The 17926-nt window shown below is 41.9% G+C and overlaps 1 protein-coding gene across 2 annotated transcripts in view; it reads right to left on the reverse strand.

Annotated features, from left to right (window-relative positions):
* Positions 1-1366: 1366 nt before the first annotated feature.
* Positions 1367-17926, reverse strand: part of RCOR1 (REST corepressor 1) — an 86946-nt gene continuing 70386 nt past the window's right edge. Inside the window, exons 7-12 of one of the 2 annotated variants that reach the window (XM_075753515.1) lie at positions 15366-15444; positions 10876-11070; positions 9815-9892; positions 9041-9098; positions 8277-8506; positions 1367-5723 (exon numbers count right to left, since the gene is read on the reverse strand). In XM_075753515.1, coding sequence (XP_075609630.1) covers positions 5682-5723; positions 8277-8506; positions 9041-9098; positions 9815-9892; positions 10876-11070; positions 15366-15444 — 682 coding nt within the window. In that variant the 3' untranslated portion in view covers positions 1367-5681. Of the gene's footprint in view, positions 5724-7954; positions 8137-8276; positions 8507-9040; positions 9099-9814; positions 9893-10875; positions 11071-15365; positions 15445-17926 lie in introns of those variants that run through there. The other variant, XM_075753514.1, reaches the window with a different exon arrangement.

Raw genomic sequence — 17926 nt, forward strand, 5'->3', positions numbered from 1 at the left:
AGGAGATTCCTCAGGTACATTTGGGCAGAGGAAGTCCCAGTTTCCCCACCTCCTTATGCTCCTAATTGAAAGGAGGGGAAATTCCTTCTTTTGTGTTCATTTCTCTGTGTTTGACTTTGGGCTTGGGGGGGCAGATGGGCAGGAACAGCTGGTTTGTGTTGCAGGTTAAGGGCTGAAGGACCTTCGAGTCAAACGACTCGGCTAAAAAAGCAGATCACTACCTTACAATACTGGTACCGTATTCTCCACCACCAGAACAATTACAAAGATGTTTTCCAGTAATGAAACACCTCAACTCTTAAAAATGCTGTCTGCACTTCCAAAACCCCAAGCCTGTCTCCCTCCCCACATCCCTTGCTTTACAATACAGAAAGACATGACTAATTCCTGCCCTCCGTACACTGTGACATTGGAAACCACCACAGTATCTTGCTGTATTAGTTCTGCTGCATTTAACACCGGCAAGCAAAGCAGAAAACTCCTTGTCCTTCATCCTGTGGTAACACCCAGACTCACAAAGCACTGCTGGTACCCTACCTGTTCAATGTAACGAGACAGCACAGAGCAGTTTCTCCCCAAACTGCCCTATAATACCTTGTCCGTGCTTCTGCACTTAGTGCTTAGTTGCACTCAGCACGTAAAGACAGAAAATACTACCTTCTGGAAAATCCCAGGGTTCAACCCCAGTGCAAAATTTCCTGCCATTTTGAGCATCTGTGACAGGAACATCTAGACACTGCTAAGCTTCAAAGGTGAGAGCTGCCTTTTCCTGTATATTTTAAATGCATTTCTTTCGTTGCAGGACAATGATGACAATCTTGTTAACCGGACCAGCCAAGCGCTAGCTCTTTGCATGCAGCAGACAGCAGTTTATTCCTCAGGTCCTCATTATAACAGCGATGACACTGTCAGCTAGTCTCCATCCTACGAGCTAGACTCCATCTCTACCCCCTCAGGACCAGCCAGCATCCCAGTCCCACTGCTTCCCAAACAGGAAAGCTGTTTCACAACGGTGCTGCCCGTTGGCTGAGGGCGATGCCCGTGCCGGCGGGACCGCAGAGCATGTGGCAGCACAGCCAGGGGAAGGAATATACCGCACCATCAAAAATGGAGCGGCAGTCTGTCCAGGGTCGCTGGCAGGAATTGCACCAGGCAGCTCCAGCTGCTAGCACCGTACTAAAGGCTGCTTGAGTTTTCACAAGACCAGGACTCTGCCCGCTGACTCCAGCAGCGGTTAACCTGTGTTCCAACGGCACCTATGCACAGACGATGCAATACAGAAAGGGGCAAACCCCAGCTGGTTCTCCTGACCAAAACTGGAAAGGTAAGGGGATCAATTACATATCAGAACCACATTTTACATCAATAAGATTTTACTACATTTTTTATTACATCAATGGCTTGAAAAATTTTTATTTGATGTCAGCAAACATTGGAAATCATAGAAAAATGAATTATGTAGAATTTCACAAAGGAATTTACCCCACTATAATTCCTCATACAGTAAAATAATTCAAAACCAAATGTTACTTTTCAGTGGCTAAGCGATTTTATAATGCTATGAACATTCATCACAGTAAGTGTGCTGAATAATAGAAAACAGGCAAAAAAGACATTTAAAATATTACTTACAACAGCATTATTACAACATACTTTCTTTAAAATCCCAACGAGTATTTTATCACTTCAAAAGCTATACAGCATTTCCATTATATCTGCAAACTTAACCTTATACATCTTTTAAAATCTTGAAAAAACTTCTTTTAAGCAATCTATAAGCAGTTAACAAAATTGATAAAATCTACATAATGGAATACTATACACTCCAGTATAAATTTTATTTTAGGAGAATATGAATGTAAACACTCATTATTATACAACATGCATAGACTATACTGACCTTCCATCTTCTGAACTGTAACTTTCACTGCAATTGTGCTTTACTATCAACAGGAAAAGCTGCATTAATCCAGGGAGTGGCAGAAAGTATTTGTTTTAGGGGCATTGCACAAGATCACTAGATTTTGACTTGCTGAAGACAAGCTGGAGCTAATAAAAATATTTTTTTTTTTTAAAGAGTAAATATCAGGCCACTCATCGTTGAATGGGCTATGCATAATTTTATACAGATTTGAGAAAAACACTTTCAGAAAAATCTCCTGCAATATTTTTGCGCTTCATTGACTTGGAAATTTATGTTCACAAATCCAGTGATCAAGTTAGTGTAATGCACTGTGTGGCTCATATTTGGTGTGCAAGAATACCAACAGCATATCAGCGATTTAGAGAATAAAAACTGAAATTTAAAGTGACAATGAGCATATTTTAATACATAATGTTTCAGATGCATTTGTACAGGAAAGAAAAATGTTTTTTAGGACATTGCTTTAAGAGAGTAAGAGTTTTACTCTTAGATTAACTATTAAAAAAGTGTTCTAGTGGATATTTATGGGGTCTTCCTGGTTGCAAACTTGTAAAAATATATTAAGAATTCATTATCCCCATTGGAATTAAATATATCAAGACACAACCATTGTGGTTGCACTACCAGTTATGGCTACTATGATCTTACGCATCTGATTGTACATTGTTGCTATATTGTTAAGCACAACTGAGGCATGTATTTTTTCCCTTAGTTATAAGATATTACAAAAATTGATCACTGTTTCAAACCAGTTAAACACGAATATTCAAGTAACAAGGTTGTTTTAATGGATAAGCGAAAAAAGAAGTTACCTAGCACTTTACACAACTACATAAAAATTAAATAGAACAAATGAAATTTGTTTATGCATATGCAATACACTTTTATATCTTTAAGATTTCTAAAACTAAAAACTTAAACTATCATTTTCTTTAACGATACCATATTTTGCACAATAACTTATACTTAGGAGAAATAATTTCCCGTTTTCCACAAAATATATATAATTATGACATTCACATTGATAGTTTAAGAAACAAAATTTAAGTGAATATTCTATCTTATGCAGTTATCTTTGTGGACCCTTCTAATCAGAATGCAACCAGTTGATGTATCTAATGCTTGACCCATTTAAAAAAAGAAAGAGAGGGTCTTCACCTAAACAAGACCAAACCATTTAAACTTTCAAAAGCTAAAATGATTTTATCGCATTTAAAAAGATAGTTGAAGAGAATGTAAAAAACTAAACGTTTAAAATACAGTGCTATTATATTGTATGTATCAACTACAATAAGATAGCAGTCAACTGAGAAGTAATTAAACAACTTTTTTCTTCCTAATATCGTGAATTATACATGTTTCCCCCTACCCCTTGGGGATGAAGCCAAAACACAACTTTTCTGATTGTAAGATGGACATATTTGAGGGCAAAAAATGATGAAAAGTCCTCACAGGTAACTTAACTCGCCAGCAGAAGCCTCTCCTGATGAGTTTCACCAGCTGGGATGAAAGCTTACACGACCCTCTCACACTGGTGGGGACCTGTCTCTGTGCATTGGTACCAGCAGGAGATTTAATACTAGAGTATTCCTAACGAGCAGCATTGCTTTACACCAGAACTGTCAGCTGAATTCACGGTGCTATTTGCCCACCTTTAATCCTAATTCACACTGGCTAACAACTAGTGCCCTTTCCCACAAGAGACTCCCAACTCCAACTGGCACAGGACTGAAGGAACATCTGCAGGGCCACCATCAGAGCCGCCAGTTCACATCAACAGCTGGAGAGATGCTGCCAGAAACTTGGCATTACAGGTTTCCAATACAGAGGATAGGGAGTATCTCCCTTCCATCCTCCCATCACCTCAAAGGATCTCTCTGGAGCTACCAGAATGAAACAGCTGCAAAGCAGCTGGAACAGCTTGCCCTAAGCAATGCCTATTTGCTCCTTCACCTGTCTGTGATTGCTCCATTACTGATGCTAAATTACTTTCCTCACACAAAGCCCAAGGAGACCACCACCTCAGCAGTACACGAGGCTACCTCCCCTGCTTTTTCCTGGGTTGTGTTTACACTGCAGAAGGTGCAGGCACAGCTGGCTCTGGCTCTGTCAGCCAGCTGGCATTAGCCTACCTCGTTTACGTACAGCACACAACACAGCACAGCCCAGCAGCTCAAACATCAGCACCAAGTTCATGGACTAGTTCATTTCAGGTTGCGTTAAGAGGCTGGCTGGTGCCGTACACTGCTGCGTGCCATCTTGATTTGAGCCCTCTGTAGAGGAAGAGAGGCAAAGGTCCTTTTTTCTACCTGCCAAGACACCTGGTGGTTTCTTCCAACATCATGAAATTAACCATTTTTAAATGCTTTGTGACTAGTGTTATTTTGCAGCTTTCCACTGGACAAGAAGTAATACTGCTGCTTCTAGCTTCTTTGAACACTGTCTGCTCAGCAGTCAGCAACTACTGTATTCAAGGTGCAAAGTCCCCGTACAGGACTTTCAAGAACAGCTCCAGTTCCAGCCAGCTAGAGAGGCCACAGCACAGGTCATCTGAGCAGAGGGCTGGGGATTTGAAAGCTGCATGCACCAAGTATTTGGAAAAGCACCTCTTAAGATTTTAAATTGCATATTTTGGTTCAGAACATGAAAGCGATGTGTGCTTCAGAAGGGTTAAAATGGCCAATGAAATAACCCAGTTGTTGTTCATTAAACTTCCAAGAGACCAAAAACTACCTGAAGGTTGAATTTTGTGCTCCAACCCTCGTCCAGACTTCCAGTGGGAGAAGTAGTTTGATGTCTTTGGCAAAGAGCACTCTGAAGAGGAATGAGACACTGGGACAGAAAGTGACCTATGGTAGCCAAATGTAAAAAGGCACATATTCCAAAAGGAGAGGCACCAGAGAAAGTTGTTTTGACTTAATCCCGCAGAGGATCAGGAAAAAGAAAGTTGTGTAGCACTCATTTAACAAGTTACAATGCAAATGCTGAATGCCAGGGGTTAAATAGCGTATCAAACAGTTTCAGGTTATGTATTCCCTTTTGCACTAAATAAAAGCCATTAAAATATACAGGAATAAAATGCTCAATTAGGGAGCTTTCTATGAAGCAAGAACACACAAATACAGTGGAAAGAATTGCACAAACCAGAAGTGTACCGAGTTACGTTTACAACCTTGGACTGACCACACCCTAGAAATAACATTTTCTATCACTTTGCATTATTCAAGATTGCTTGTTAACATGCCCTGTCATTTCAGAACAAACCTGACACCACTGGCATGTGCACAGGCCTCTCCTTTATAGAAAGCTCGCTAATAATAGTGTCATCGTAAGAATACACAGGAAGCGGAGACCACAAGGCCATGCAGCAATACGTACATATACCCTACGGACCAAGTATTATAAGAACTCCTAATGTGTAGAGTTACTGTGGGGCTGCTAAGGAGCTCCTTGTTTTGCAGGTTGGTCAAAATTTACAGACAGGTGTTACTGGTTCTAGAAATCCCCATGCTTAAGCAGGACGTTGATGAAATGGAGAGCTGAGCTACCTGGGCGCTTTTGAAAGAAAGTGGAGGCAGTATGGAGGAATGAGGGGAGATTAAGGCAGATGTAGCACAGGACTGGAAGCGTTTGCCTTTTTTTGGTAATAGCTGCTTGTCCACAGATATGATGCAGATGGCTGTCTGAGGTTTGCTAATACCTGATATCCTGGATAACACAGTAGTCAACACAAATTGTTCTAGGCTACAGCACCTTCTCACGAAGCAGATGCATATCTGACATCAAGAACAGAAGTAGCCTGGAGGGAAGGGGGAGGAGGGAGAAAAAGGAGATGTTTAGTTTAAAATTGAATACACATAGGCTCTCTTGCATCTCCAAACTTCACCCCAGATCCACGGTGCTGAAAGCAACAAAATGGGACAACCCTGGCACATAGGAGGAATTGCAGCGGCTTCCCCTATTCTGAGCCACACTGGGATTTGTTGGGAGTGTAAACATACAAGAATTAAGACTGGAGTTGAGGCTGCTTTATAATCAGCAGCCTCACCTCCCCCCTTCACAAAACAACCCCAACCAAACAACCCCAAAAAAAGGAACTGTGACCACTTGCTATGAAAACATACTGAAGGGGAAAGCCCAGAGCAGTCAGAGGGCTGACGAAGCTTTTGCTAGGCTGGCAGCCAGGCAGACAAGGCGTGCCAGGGGAGAAAGCACCCAAGGGACTTCAGTATTATGCCATCAAAGTCTTCTCCTGGCTACTGCTGACTGAGTCCACCTGAATGACCAGCTGCCTGTGTAAGTGCTCTCAAGAGCAGGCACCAGCCGCACAGTACCGCGCAGCTCAGGAGGGACCAGGAACCCCCTCTCCTAGCCCATATAGACCACTTTTGTGATAATCCCAATGACGTTTCACTTTGCCCCCAGAACTGCTCAGACAGGCACCCAGTCAGCACTGTGCTTATGTTACCTTTGAAGGCAGGAGAACTACATTTATAGCTAGGCTGAGAGGCAACGTCTGATGTGCTCAGAGAGCATCCACTGTGCGACACCCTTGTGTGCCTTCCTCGTGCATTTCTATAAAAAGCTGCAGACTTGGTAGTTACAATCCCCTCCACGCTGCCAGCACCTTCCTCCTCCCAGCTGTGACACATCAGTTCCTACTGTCCAGAATAGGCTGCATCAAGAACCACAAGCCACATGGTGCTAGTGTAAGGCATACATGGTATGTCACAGCTGGCACCTCGCTGCCACCCTGCCTGGTTCCTGCCTGTGTCAGCCGGGTGCAGGCAGGCTCTCCCGCAACCCTTACTGCACTGCAGGGCACAGCGAACCGCCTGACTCGCAATAGCTGCCTTTTCTCTAGGCTTTGCAGCTATTCCCACCAGCCTATTATTCGGGTCCCCTTTCAACCACTCAGCACTTGCTTGGCTCCAGCCTGGGCACTTTCCATCACTAGTGTGGGGATTGCGACCGCTACCCCACCAGTCATTTCACCAGATCTTGCTGTCATGCACCCGCTCTCCCTCCTCCTCCTCTGCTAACTTGTCTGGGATCCTCACTGCTCCAGTATCCACACCCTTGGCCACATCAGCACACTCCAGTTCCTGCTGCAACCATTTTCCTCCTATCTCAAGTGAGACTCCCCTTTTTTTGACTAACTTTCAGGAGCAAGGGTGTATTTGAAGCCAGGAAGAATCTCAGAGGGCACAGAGAAGAAAAGCTCTGCACTGCCAACAGATATAACTCTACTGGTCTTAGGAAAAAGCAGTGACAAGAGACACCTTTTCAAATGGATGGCTACTTACTAGTACCATTGCTTCTTTGCTCCACCTCTCAATTCTGGAAGAATGGGACAATTTCACTCATCCTTCTGAGAAGGCAAGCTTTTTGAGTTTGGTTTTGTTCATCTGTCATACCAGTGAACCTAGTCCCCAAATATAAGCATCTTTGAATAACATGTTATTAGGATTTGTGAATTGATGAAGTTCTGCTCTCTGAATGAAACGTACAAGTGAGCCAACCAGGCTCTTTAATCCATGTGAGACCAAAATTCGCTTTACGCTGTTGACTGTGCTTGCATTTAGAAGATACAGCTTTTGTGCCAAGCTGTCTTATAAAATTAGGCCAAAGGGAGTTCTAGATCAGACATTTTTAACATACAAACTCTAGCAGGGTTTTCTTTTGCCAGACTGTGTTAATATTACATTTTTGTAACTAACTTTCATATTTAAACACCCTACAGTCTCTTAGTTAACTTTAAACACACATTTTCTTTGGAGAAGTGTTAAGTCCGTGAAGCTCCATCAAGGAGAGGCTGTTTCTAGAATTTCTGTCTTCACAGAAACTGCTATAAAATCAAGGAAACTTTGTCTCTAGGTAATTCCAGAGGGAACAGTTTCACACACTTGCCTTGTTTATAGCTTTCTTCCCTTCCCTTGAGTGAAACCACTCCATTGTCAAGAATGAAAGAGTGAGCTTTGCCTCAGAAGACTGTACAGTCCCACAAAGCCAAACCTAGAACAGCTTGGAGAACTGAGTGCAGGGAAAACATCCAAGTGAGATTAAGATGTATGGGGTTTCGGCAGCAAGAGGCATGAAAATGTCGAGGTGCTGATGGGATACACATAGTGTCAGAGGGCTGCAAATTAACTGTTTTCTTTCCACTTTCATATATGTCTGGAATTCCCAATTCCCAAAATCAGTAAAGGAATCTGTATATCCAGAGGAAGTGAAATATGCTCAGATTAAAGATTGTCAAAAATGGCTTTTGCAAAGAGTATATATATACACACGCATCTATCTGAACTGAGCTCGGATTGGGAATTTTATGTGACTTTTAAACTGGATTTACCTCATCTTCCTCTTCAGACATTTTAGTGGAATTATCAGGGGATTTTACAGGCTTCTGGCTATTGGTTCCATTTGTCTCCTCTTTGCCGTGCTCTGCCTCCCACTCCTGTAGAACTTCATCTATGTTGAAACGACGTCGATAATTTACAAAAAAGTTTTTCACTTGCACCACAGATTTGTTTCCAATCACATCAGAGATTGCCTGAAAGTCTCGTCCATATTTCCTGATTGCTAAAAGCAACAAAAAGAAAACCAAAAGTAATGTGTTATTTCCACAAAGACCACAAACCAGGCTCAAGTCACAGCATAAGGATCTGAAGTTGAACTTGTGTCACGGTTTCAAGCCTTTCCCAGATTAATCCAGCAAAAAAGAGGAAAAAAAAAGGTCTAAATTGGACAAGAGACACAGTTAAGGCTAGCCCTGGAGAACAGAGGCACAGTAAAGATGGGCAGAGCCAATCTAGAAGACCTGTGTGAACTACTTGAGAAGTTATGCAGGCAAAGATCATAGCAGTGACTCCAGTAGAGTTTCACTTTCTGAAAGCTTGGACAAGCAGAAATTATTTGCAAACATTCATATGGTGCAATTTATATTGCTCAGGGAGGCGAAGGGGGGGTATTTTTTTCTTTGTTCAGTTCCATTGTTTGGGCATTAGTACATAGCAATGTCAAAATCCTTCATTAGCCACTGAAGGGAAACACAGCTCTGAAATGCAGCGGGGTTTTGATTATCATCAACTGAAGTACAGACTTGTTGTGCCATACCTTGCACAGCAAGAAGCTGCTCATCTGTGGTCCAACGTGCATTAAATTTCTGAACGACCTAGACATCAACAAAAAAGTTAGGTAACTTCATTTACATAAGCAACAACTTTCACTTGTACCTGAGCTCATAAAAACCTCACAAAAACTCAAGGAATTAACTGTTAGTCAAACTATATCATTCCTTTTTGTAGCAACAATGTTTTCAACAAAGACCTGCGTTTGGCATCCATTCAGTTAACTGTGACATACACCACGCCTGTAAGTCGTGGTAATACAAGAAGATAGGGAATGCCCTGAGCAGATAACCAAGAGCCACACTCTTCCAAAGCACCTACTTGTTTTTATCACAGACACTCTCCGTAATCTTGGTCAAATTATTTCCAGCATGAGGTACCACAGTTGGAAGGAAAACAGCAAAAGCACCAAGTGCCAAGAGAAAGATGGGCCATTAACATCCTCTCCTACATTTCTCAGTATTTAGAGCAAAGCAACTCTCCCACAAGGGCATACGGATACAACACTGACAAAACATGGTATATCTGGGATACCTCTACTTCTATTAGAAAACACTTCCACATGTTTAACACTGCTCTTACTTTCTTCTCATCTCCCATTTTTGTTACACAGCAACAGTGAATATGGTAATGGTCTTGATTCACACCTACAACTAACAGGACATTGGTCATAGTTTACTGGAAACACCAACAGCCCTGGTATGTAAACACAGATTAGCATCTATCTCTGCAATAAACAAGGGTCAGAAAATGATCCTACCTCTGGAAGTCTGTATTGTTCTATACCACCTTCAAGTTTTTCTTTGAGTGCGCTGTTTGTCTGTTTGATATTCTGAATCTGGAAAGAAAGTTTCATCCCTTTAACAAGGATAAAAAAAGTCTTTGGACAAGCCGCCTTCCAGCAGCCCCAGCAGGAATCCCACAAGCTCAGCATTCCAGTTTTTCTTATAACCTCCCTTTTCCAGAAAGAAAATTTGTTATATTGAAATAAAGGAATGCAGGAGCAGCTGTCACATCAGGACATCCCATTTAATTTATTCTACTCTATCTGCAAGTTATTTGGAGCAAGAACTGCCTCAAGTTCCAGATCTGTATAAAGCCTAGCATAAGAAGAAAGGCCTTGTTCACAGCAAGCAATGAATCAAAGACTGCTAGAGAGCTCTGCTTCTCCCAGAGTGCCAAGAAAAAGGCTTCAGGCCAAAATACCAATTCTATTAAGTTTAATAAAGAGCTTGAGCCAGATCTCTGCTTTAAAAGCCATGAAAATGTTCAAATCTAGGAAACAGACTCATGTAGTAAACTTGTCTTTACTAACAGATATTTGAAAAACATTTGTTTAAAAGGCAGATCCATCAGGGAAGCAAAAGGTACATAAGAAAGTTGGTATGATGCCTAAGAAAGAATAAAACAAACGTATCTGCCTGTTCCAAAAGTACCATATGAAAAGGCAAAGGAAACTGACTGCTGCAGATGGAAATCAGATACTGCTGAAGCCAATGTCATCTGCGGGAAGTTCATGGTTAAAACATAAGCAACTCTGAACTGCAAGAAACACAAAACACCAACAAATGTTCCTTCAAGTCAGTGCTATGGACTTTTCCTTGCTTCACTTTAGGTATAAAGTAGGCTTGCCCATAGAACTAAAACATAAGAGACATACAACACAGGGCTGCATTAGTTTATAGCATAAGGCTAGCAGCTTGTCAATTAAGCCACAATGATGTGTGTCATCACTGTCAAGCTACAAATTCCTGTGAGCTTTGCAGACTGTGACAGGCACTACGACCAAAAGCAGCAGTTATTGAACTATCCCATCCATACCTGTCGTTTGATTGAGACTAATTCCATGTCCAGTTGTCTGAGTACAGTGGTAGCAGCTGTTGCGTTGGCAGAAACGGCCTCCACATCTTCTTGTGAAAGGAACATTCCTTTGGGAGGTTTCCTCTTTGCTCTGTTCTTGGCTTGTGTACTGTGCTTCTCCTTCTTCACCTGAGGAACTGTCTCAGTGGGCGGCACCTGGCAAACAGCAATCATTTTACAAAACTAGATGATCTTTAAAGGTCCCCTCCAATTCAAACCATTCTGTGACTGTATGATGTTTAGCCATTGTCCAAGGTTGGAGGATGAAAAAGGCAGCTTGCAGGCAGGACATTTTTTGCTTAAAGTGCCATGTCATACAAACACCATTTTATACAAATCTCTCCTTTCTTCTAGGCAGCTTTCAATGTTTACAGAGATACTGGTTGTCTTCTCTGCCTACTCTCAATTTGTGAGACAGACACCCAATTGTCCAGCAGTTAACTATTCTGGTTATTTCCAAACACTCTGAAACCTCTCTTGCTTTCACCACCAGGCCTGCACACACCAGTTTAACTGAACACCAGAAGGAACAAAGTAGAGTTTGAAGACGGGAAGAACTCAACCAGAAGAGTTTACAGAGACTTCTTTTTCTACATGTCAGACAGGAGAAGGAATAAGTCAAATTTATTTAAAGGCTAAGAATAAAGGAGTGAGGCGACTACAAAGTAATTCTTAGATCATTATGTGGTTTCTCGGAAGGCAAGTTTTCTTGCATAGCACTGATATATCAACTGTTCAATTCACCCAATGCAGTTTTGTTCACAAAAAGAAGTCTCTTTTAAAAAAGGGAACATTTCACACACCACTAATTATTTTTATGCCTTCTGTCTAAAGCAAAGAACTAGGCACACACCTCTAACAGGTAGATTAGCTAGGACACTATACTACAGATCCTTCAAGAGCACATCTGTTTTTCTAATACCAAATCCATTTCTTCCAGTTATTTTCAACCAGCAACTCATATCCAAGATTTATTACCCAGTGACTGGAGCCTGGCCAAGAACACAGAACAGAAGAAAGGTGGCAGGGAGAGAAAAAGCAGAGAGGGGAGGCCGCACATCTGAAGTCCTCTACTTGATCACTGCCAGCTTTAAACACATTGGCTTCATTCAGTGCTATTGTTTCCCTCCTAATTTGCAGCTACATGTAGTTTCTACACAGTTTGCGGCATCTACTCATTAATGAGCATTAAAACGCTCGCATTCAAACCCACACAAGGCTGAGCACAAAGCCCCACGTAAGCATGAGGCTCTGTCTCCTGAAGACTAGAGGACCCCAGCACGGCCGCCGGCAGAGAAAAGCTTGCACCCTCTTCATGGGCTCAACGGCCAGAGTCACATAGGAGCAGTAATGCAGACAATTGCCTGCTCTCAGCTTTTTTCTTCCCTCCTTTAGTGCAAAGGACTCCTTGAGAGATGATGCCTAAGACAAGTCCAGGAGCAAGAGATAACTATTGCTGCTGCAGGATGGATACCCTCTTTCTTTTTGCAGAAGGGAGTGGTGAGCAAGAGAAACCAGACTGGTTAGCTATGAACAAGTGAGGTGAGCTCTGCACTTCACTTCAGAAGCAAGCACTTATATAATTGAGCCAGGTAAATTATTCAACACGGATAGACATTTCAGATTTATTCATATTTCAACTACGTACAGAATTTCACAGGATCATGCAGTAATGCCTCACAACAGGTTCAGGCTGTAGGTTGACCAACACGCAATGTCTGCAGTGCAAATATCACAGAAGCCTCAACATTACAAAAAAAATGAAAGCAGTTTCAAATGATTGTTTTTACACAGTTCAAAGAATGTGAAGCTCTTTTGTGTTGTGGACAAGAAGCCAGAGCTCCAGCAGAACAGTTTTTGACAGCTCCAAACGCCTCTAGGCCCTAGTGATATTGCTCAAGCTCTGAAAATTTGAGCATCTACCCTATCTTGCAAACTCTTGCTTTCCTGGCCACACACATCTCTCTGTAGAATTAATTCATGAAAACCAGAGAGAATTAAAATGCAGGGATTTAGGAGTGCTTCTCTGAACTAGATGAACTTTAAGGTCCCCTCCAACCCAAACTATTCTATGATTCCATATTGTAACTGCTATCCAGCACACTTCAGTCTTACAAACCCCTTAATACAAACAAGGTTCCCTTCCTCAGGTTTTACAGTGTAAAAAGAAAAGACCAAGCTATCTCAAGCCATGTAAAAGCAGAGGATGAAATGGGAGGCATTTCCAGGAACAGGGAAGATGTGGAGAAAGCAGCCCTTGTTCATGACCTCAGTATTATGGAGTCACTATCTGAGGAAACTTGAACAGTTGCACTAACACTGAAAGTACTTAAAAAAAAAGGGAAGATTCCCCCTCCAATGATCCCCAAAAGAGGAAACAGATGAGAAATTTCAGATACTCTGAGAAATCCCAGTATTACTCGGCAAGTCATACAGTAACTGACATGTCTCAGAGCTGGAAAAACCATCTCTGCAGGGTTGGGACAAGGAGGTTCTTTACGGTAAGAGTCCTGGGCTAGTGGCACATCACCACCCCTGCGTGTCTGACCACGTCATTAAAAGAAATGTAATGATCAAGACAGAACATATCCCCCTCCTGGATACCTGCACTCTCTCAAGGCATTTTCAATCAGCCTTGGGCTGAGGTACTGCAAAATCAAATCAAATTAACTCTTAACAGGCTATGCAGGTTGTCAGCTTCATTTTACCCACCAGTACAATCCCTGTCCAGAAGAGCACCCACAAGGCTGCCCACCATTGCATACACAGCCAGACTGCATGTGCGCCACGAGTTCTGGTGATCTCTTTCAGATCAGCTAGAGTGCTATGGCCTCTATTAGTGTGACATGGAGGGCAGACAGCCTCCTCCCATACAAGCCTTTCTACAAAAATGTCTTGATGGCAGCTATCAGCCATCTCCTCTGGTTTGGCCTTACAGAGGCAGCTAAGTTGGCGAAGAACTACCTTTCCCTCTTCTGTAGCAAGTTCGGAGCATGCCAGCATGGTAGGGAAGGAAGCAGTAATAAAGGGGATTGAAGGGAGTTCTCCTACAGATGCAAGCTTTCAAAGAGCTGATGGAGAAATTGAAACTTGAAAATTTATTAAAATAATGAGAAATGAGATGATAGTGTTAATTATTTACAAGATACACTGGAGCACTGCAGAATGCAGCTGCAACTCAGCCAAGTAAGAACTGTTCCAGTTTGGGTGTTGCTGAGGCTTTTGAGAATTCAGTGTCTTGTAAGGGTGAACATGAGCAGCTTCACACCCACTCTGCTCCTAGGAAGTCATCAGGGATGGAAGTAACAGCTTTTCTGGAAAGTCTAGAAAGTCTCCTCTTCACCCATGCTAGGGTGCTAAAATGACATGATTTTTCAGTTATTTACATTCAAAATAATTTATTAGAGGAATTAATCTCACTGACAGTGACTGACAAAGCAGCTGCTCTAGGCCCACGTTTTCACCTGTGCACAATCACATTTTAAAATAATTCTAGTGGGTTTTTTCCCCACATATACCCTTTTAAAAAAAAAATTTAAAAAATTAGAAAGAGAATGACTGTGGGAGAGAGATCAGGCTGTGAGAAATCAGGGAAGGGAGTTACTTCAAGGAGAGAAGGCCTTAGGGTAAGCATCTTCCTGTAGCACTCACACATACAACCCACACTGCTGCTGAATGGCAAGGCTTTTTTTATTTAGTAACAGATAACCAGCAGGTTATACATGTTAAGCATCACAGACTAGGTTTTCAAAATTGTTGTATTTGTGTGGCTCTACCTTTATCTACAACTGTATGCCCACTTAAAATGAAATATTGAAGTTAGGTCCAAGTACTACTTTTTAAGTAGACAAAATATTCTCTGCACAATAGGTTACAGCCCCTCTGCCAGACAAACTGGCCACACAAAAGCCTTCTCCTCTACTGTTCACCACTGTAGTTGCAATCCCGGTGCCACTGAAACCCTCAGAACTATTGCTGAGGATTTCAGTACATCAGGAATTTACCTTAGAATCTAAGGTGTAGATAAATACACTCTCACTAGTCTACCTAGAACAGATTAAAGGACACATTTCCCTTCCACCAAGCCATCTCAGTGGGGACATAAGTGCTTCTACTCCATCTTCATACAGTTAAGTTGATTTAAACCATCACTGAAGGTGGTTCAAGCTAACACAACCAACCTTGAATCAAAGAGACTAGAAACATTCATATAGTGCCTTATCATGGCATGGTAAAGCCTTAAATTTTTTCCTAGTTCCATCCATAGCAACTCATTTGTCTATACTTGTCTTGATCTAAGAATAATTCTGAAGACTATTCTTCTTTTCTTGTATGACAACTATACAAAGCACAAATAAAGAAAATTAGATACTGTCAGCTTCTACATGAAGTAGCGAAGTAGCTAGTAAGAAAACACTTTCATTTGTACAGTAGTAAGAAAAGAATTATACCTCCTTTTTGCTCTCTTTGTTTTGTTCAACTTCAATATCAATAGGGTTATTTCCATTTGCTTCCTCCATTTCATCCTCACTGGAAAACAAAAGCAAACACTACTGTATTATTGGCTCTCTTTTTCTATAAATAACATGCTAAAAGAAATGCAGGGATGCAATAGCAAACCCAACAGCTTTCCATAGTTCTATGCCCAGGATGGTTTTTTAGGGGCTTGGGGTGGTAGAGGGGTGTTTTTGGTTTTTTGTTCATTTGTTTTTGTTTTAAATCAAGGAATTCTTAATTGTAAAGGTACTAGGGACTACTTATTGTAAAGAAAGACTTCTCAGAAGTGTACTTTAGGCAAAATGAAGGCAAGATACATGAAACTGATTACACAAGTTATCTTTTAAAGAACATGGGACATTCAGCATTTTAACTTTAGGCAAACCAAGACAGAAACAAAGACTTAGAATTACAGCAAATAGCCAAAACACAGATTTCATACAACTCCTTAACATTTAGCAAAATAGACATGCACAAGATGAACTCCCTTGAGAACAAGCATAAAAAAATGTTTGGTTTTTTTTTTTTTTTTTTTTTTTTCAGTGACAGCCTCATATTTCATTCACCCCTGGAAAAGAAAAAGAGGTTATCAGTTACAGAATAATAATAGGCATGAAATTGGGGCCATATTGAAAGTGACCTTGGCACACCTGGCCAGTTTGGCTTCATTGAAATTTTAATCAGACATTAAATCAAATATATTTTCACCATTTAGAATTTTTGTACTGTACACAACTAAAGTTAATTGCACCATTTGGGATGATGCCCAGAAACAGAAGAAATAAGCTGACCTAATCAAAGCGCTTTTTTTTTTTTAATCAAAAGAATAAACCTATTTTGTCCCATCAAACTTTATAGCCTGGGACAAGGAACTTCAGCTGGTGCAGGTATGTCACAGTGCCAGCACAAAGCACGGCTGTGCAGAGAAACCTCAGCAGAAGCTGTGGTACGCTGCTGGGGTGCTGTAGCCAGCCGGGGTGCATTCGCACAGGAGCAGGGGACATCAGGCACAGCAGGTGCTAGTGAGCATGGCTGCGGTACTGGCACTCGCTCGTGGCCATCTCCCTGCTGCAGCGACATCCTGCACAGACATATCCTAAGGAGGAACGTACTGCTGGGTGGCTTGAGCTAGCATCCATCTCCACAAGAGCAGTCACTTCTACAAGCCATTTCTGCTCTCCCAAGCTGCTCGGCTCACCAGCTGATTCACAAGATATTTAGTTTGTGTAATCATGATTCCAGGGAATAAACTCACAAGCACCCCTTCCCAGAGCTGCATATCTAAAGCCCCCTCGCATACAACTAAGAACAGATACTGAAAACCTGGTCCCAAATGCACTGGGAGCTATTTTAGTGACAATCTGAGGGGTTGGGGAATTTCCCTGCCTAGGCACAGAAGAGATATAGTAGTATTCAAGTGAGATACCTGAAACTGCCTCTTCTCTTAACCCCATCTCCAAAAGAGCTTCCTTGTGTTCTCACCTAGGTTCAGATTTCAGCCTTTCTGCAAAGGCCAAACCTCCCCAGGGCTTTGCTGTGCTCGTAGTTTGCTCTTCTATTCCAGCAAGCTCCCTAGACATGAGCTAGATCAAAACCCACCGATTCATTTCTGCAGTTTTAGACACTGATCACTATTAACTGAAGAACATTTCTGAAGTTTTGCCAACACCCAATGGCACAGTACAACCTCAAAATCCGGGCACCCCAAACTCACCCAGCTTTGCTTCCACGCCCCACAGGGACGCACTACAGGGGTGTGGGGGTTTGACTGTTTTGCATAATGGCGGGGAAGAAGGGAAATCAAACATCAAGCTGATGGCCTTGTGCTTAGTTTGCTGCAGATGCAAACCAAATTACGCATTTCCAATCCAGCTGCCTTCCTCAAAGGTTACAAAATTACAGCACATGGCAGCCCATACAGTTCTTTCCCAATCACCAGATGGTCTGAGGTGCTGCTTTTCCCAGCAAACAGGCATAGGTACCAGAGGTGTATTTCCAAATTGCTGTAATTTCATTTATGAGCATAGAACAAAAAATAGAGAGGTAGTATTAAAAGATCCTAAACTACATAGTACAAGACAAACACATACTCGTTATAAGATATTTCCCTCTCCCCTCTCCCAATTAGTAGAAAAATAAAAATAAAAAAAGCAGGATGGGGAGAAGAAAAATCAAGACAGCCTTTGCAGAGAAAGGAAAAGAATAGAATGGAAAAAGAGGCTCAGGTCAGAGAAAGCCAACAAAACACTGGACAAGTTGGCTGGTAGTATTCTCCCTGGCCCTGCCTGTTCAGCAAGTATTGTTGACCTAATGGAGAGATGGGAGAGGTTGAGTGAGTCATTGATGTAGTACAGCTCAACCCTGGAAACACATTTCTTCCCTCTTCCCACACAGGGCTCGCTCATATGTGCTGGAGCCAGCAAACAGCTCCCGCAAAGTGCTAGAGCTGCAACTCCTTTGAGGAAAAAGCTTTTGCAGAATTTTGCCCAATTACGTTAAGAGTCTTCCAAAGCCA

This window comes from Balearica regulorum, chromosome 5 (assembly GCF_011004875.1).
Source record: "Balearica regulorum gibbericeps isolate bBalReg1 chromosome 5, bBalReg1.pri, whole genome shotgun sequence".
Taxonomy (NCBI): Eukaryota; Metazoa; Chordata; class Aves; order Gruiformes; family Gruidae; genus Balearica; species Balearica regulorum.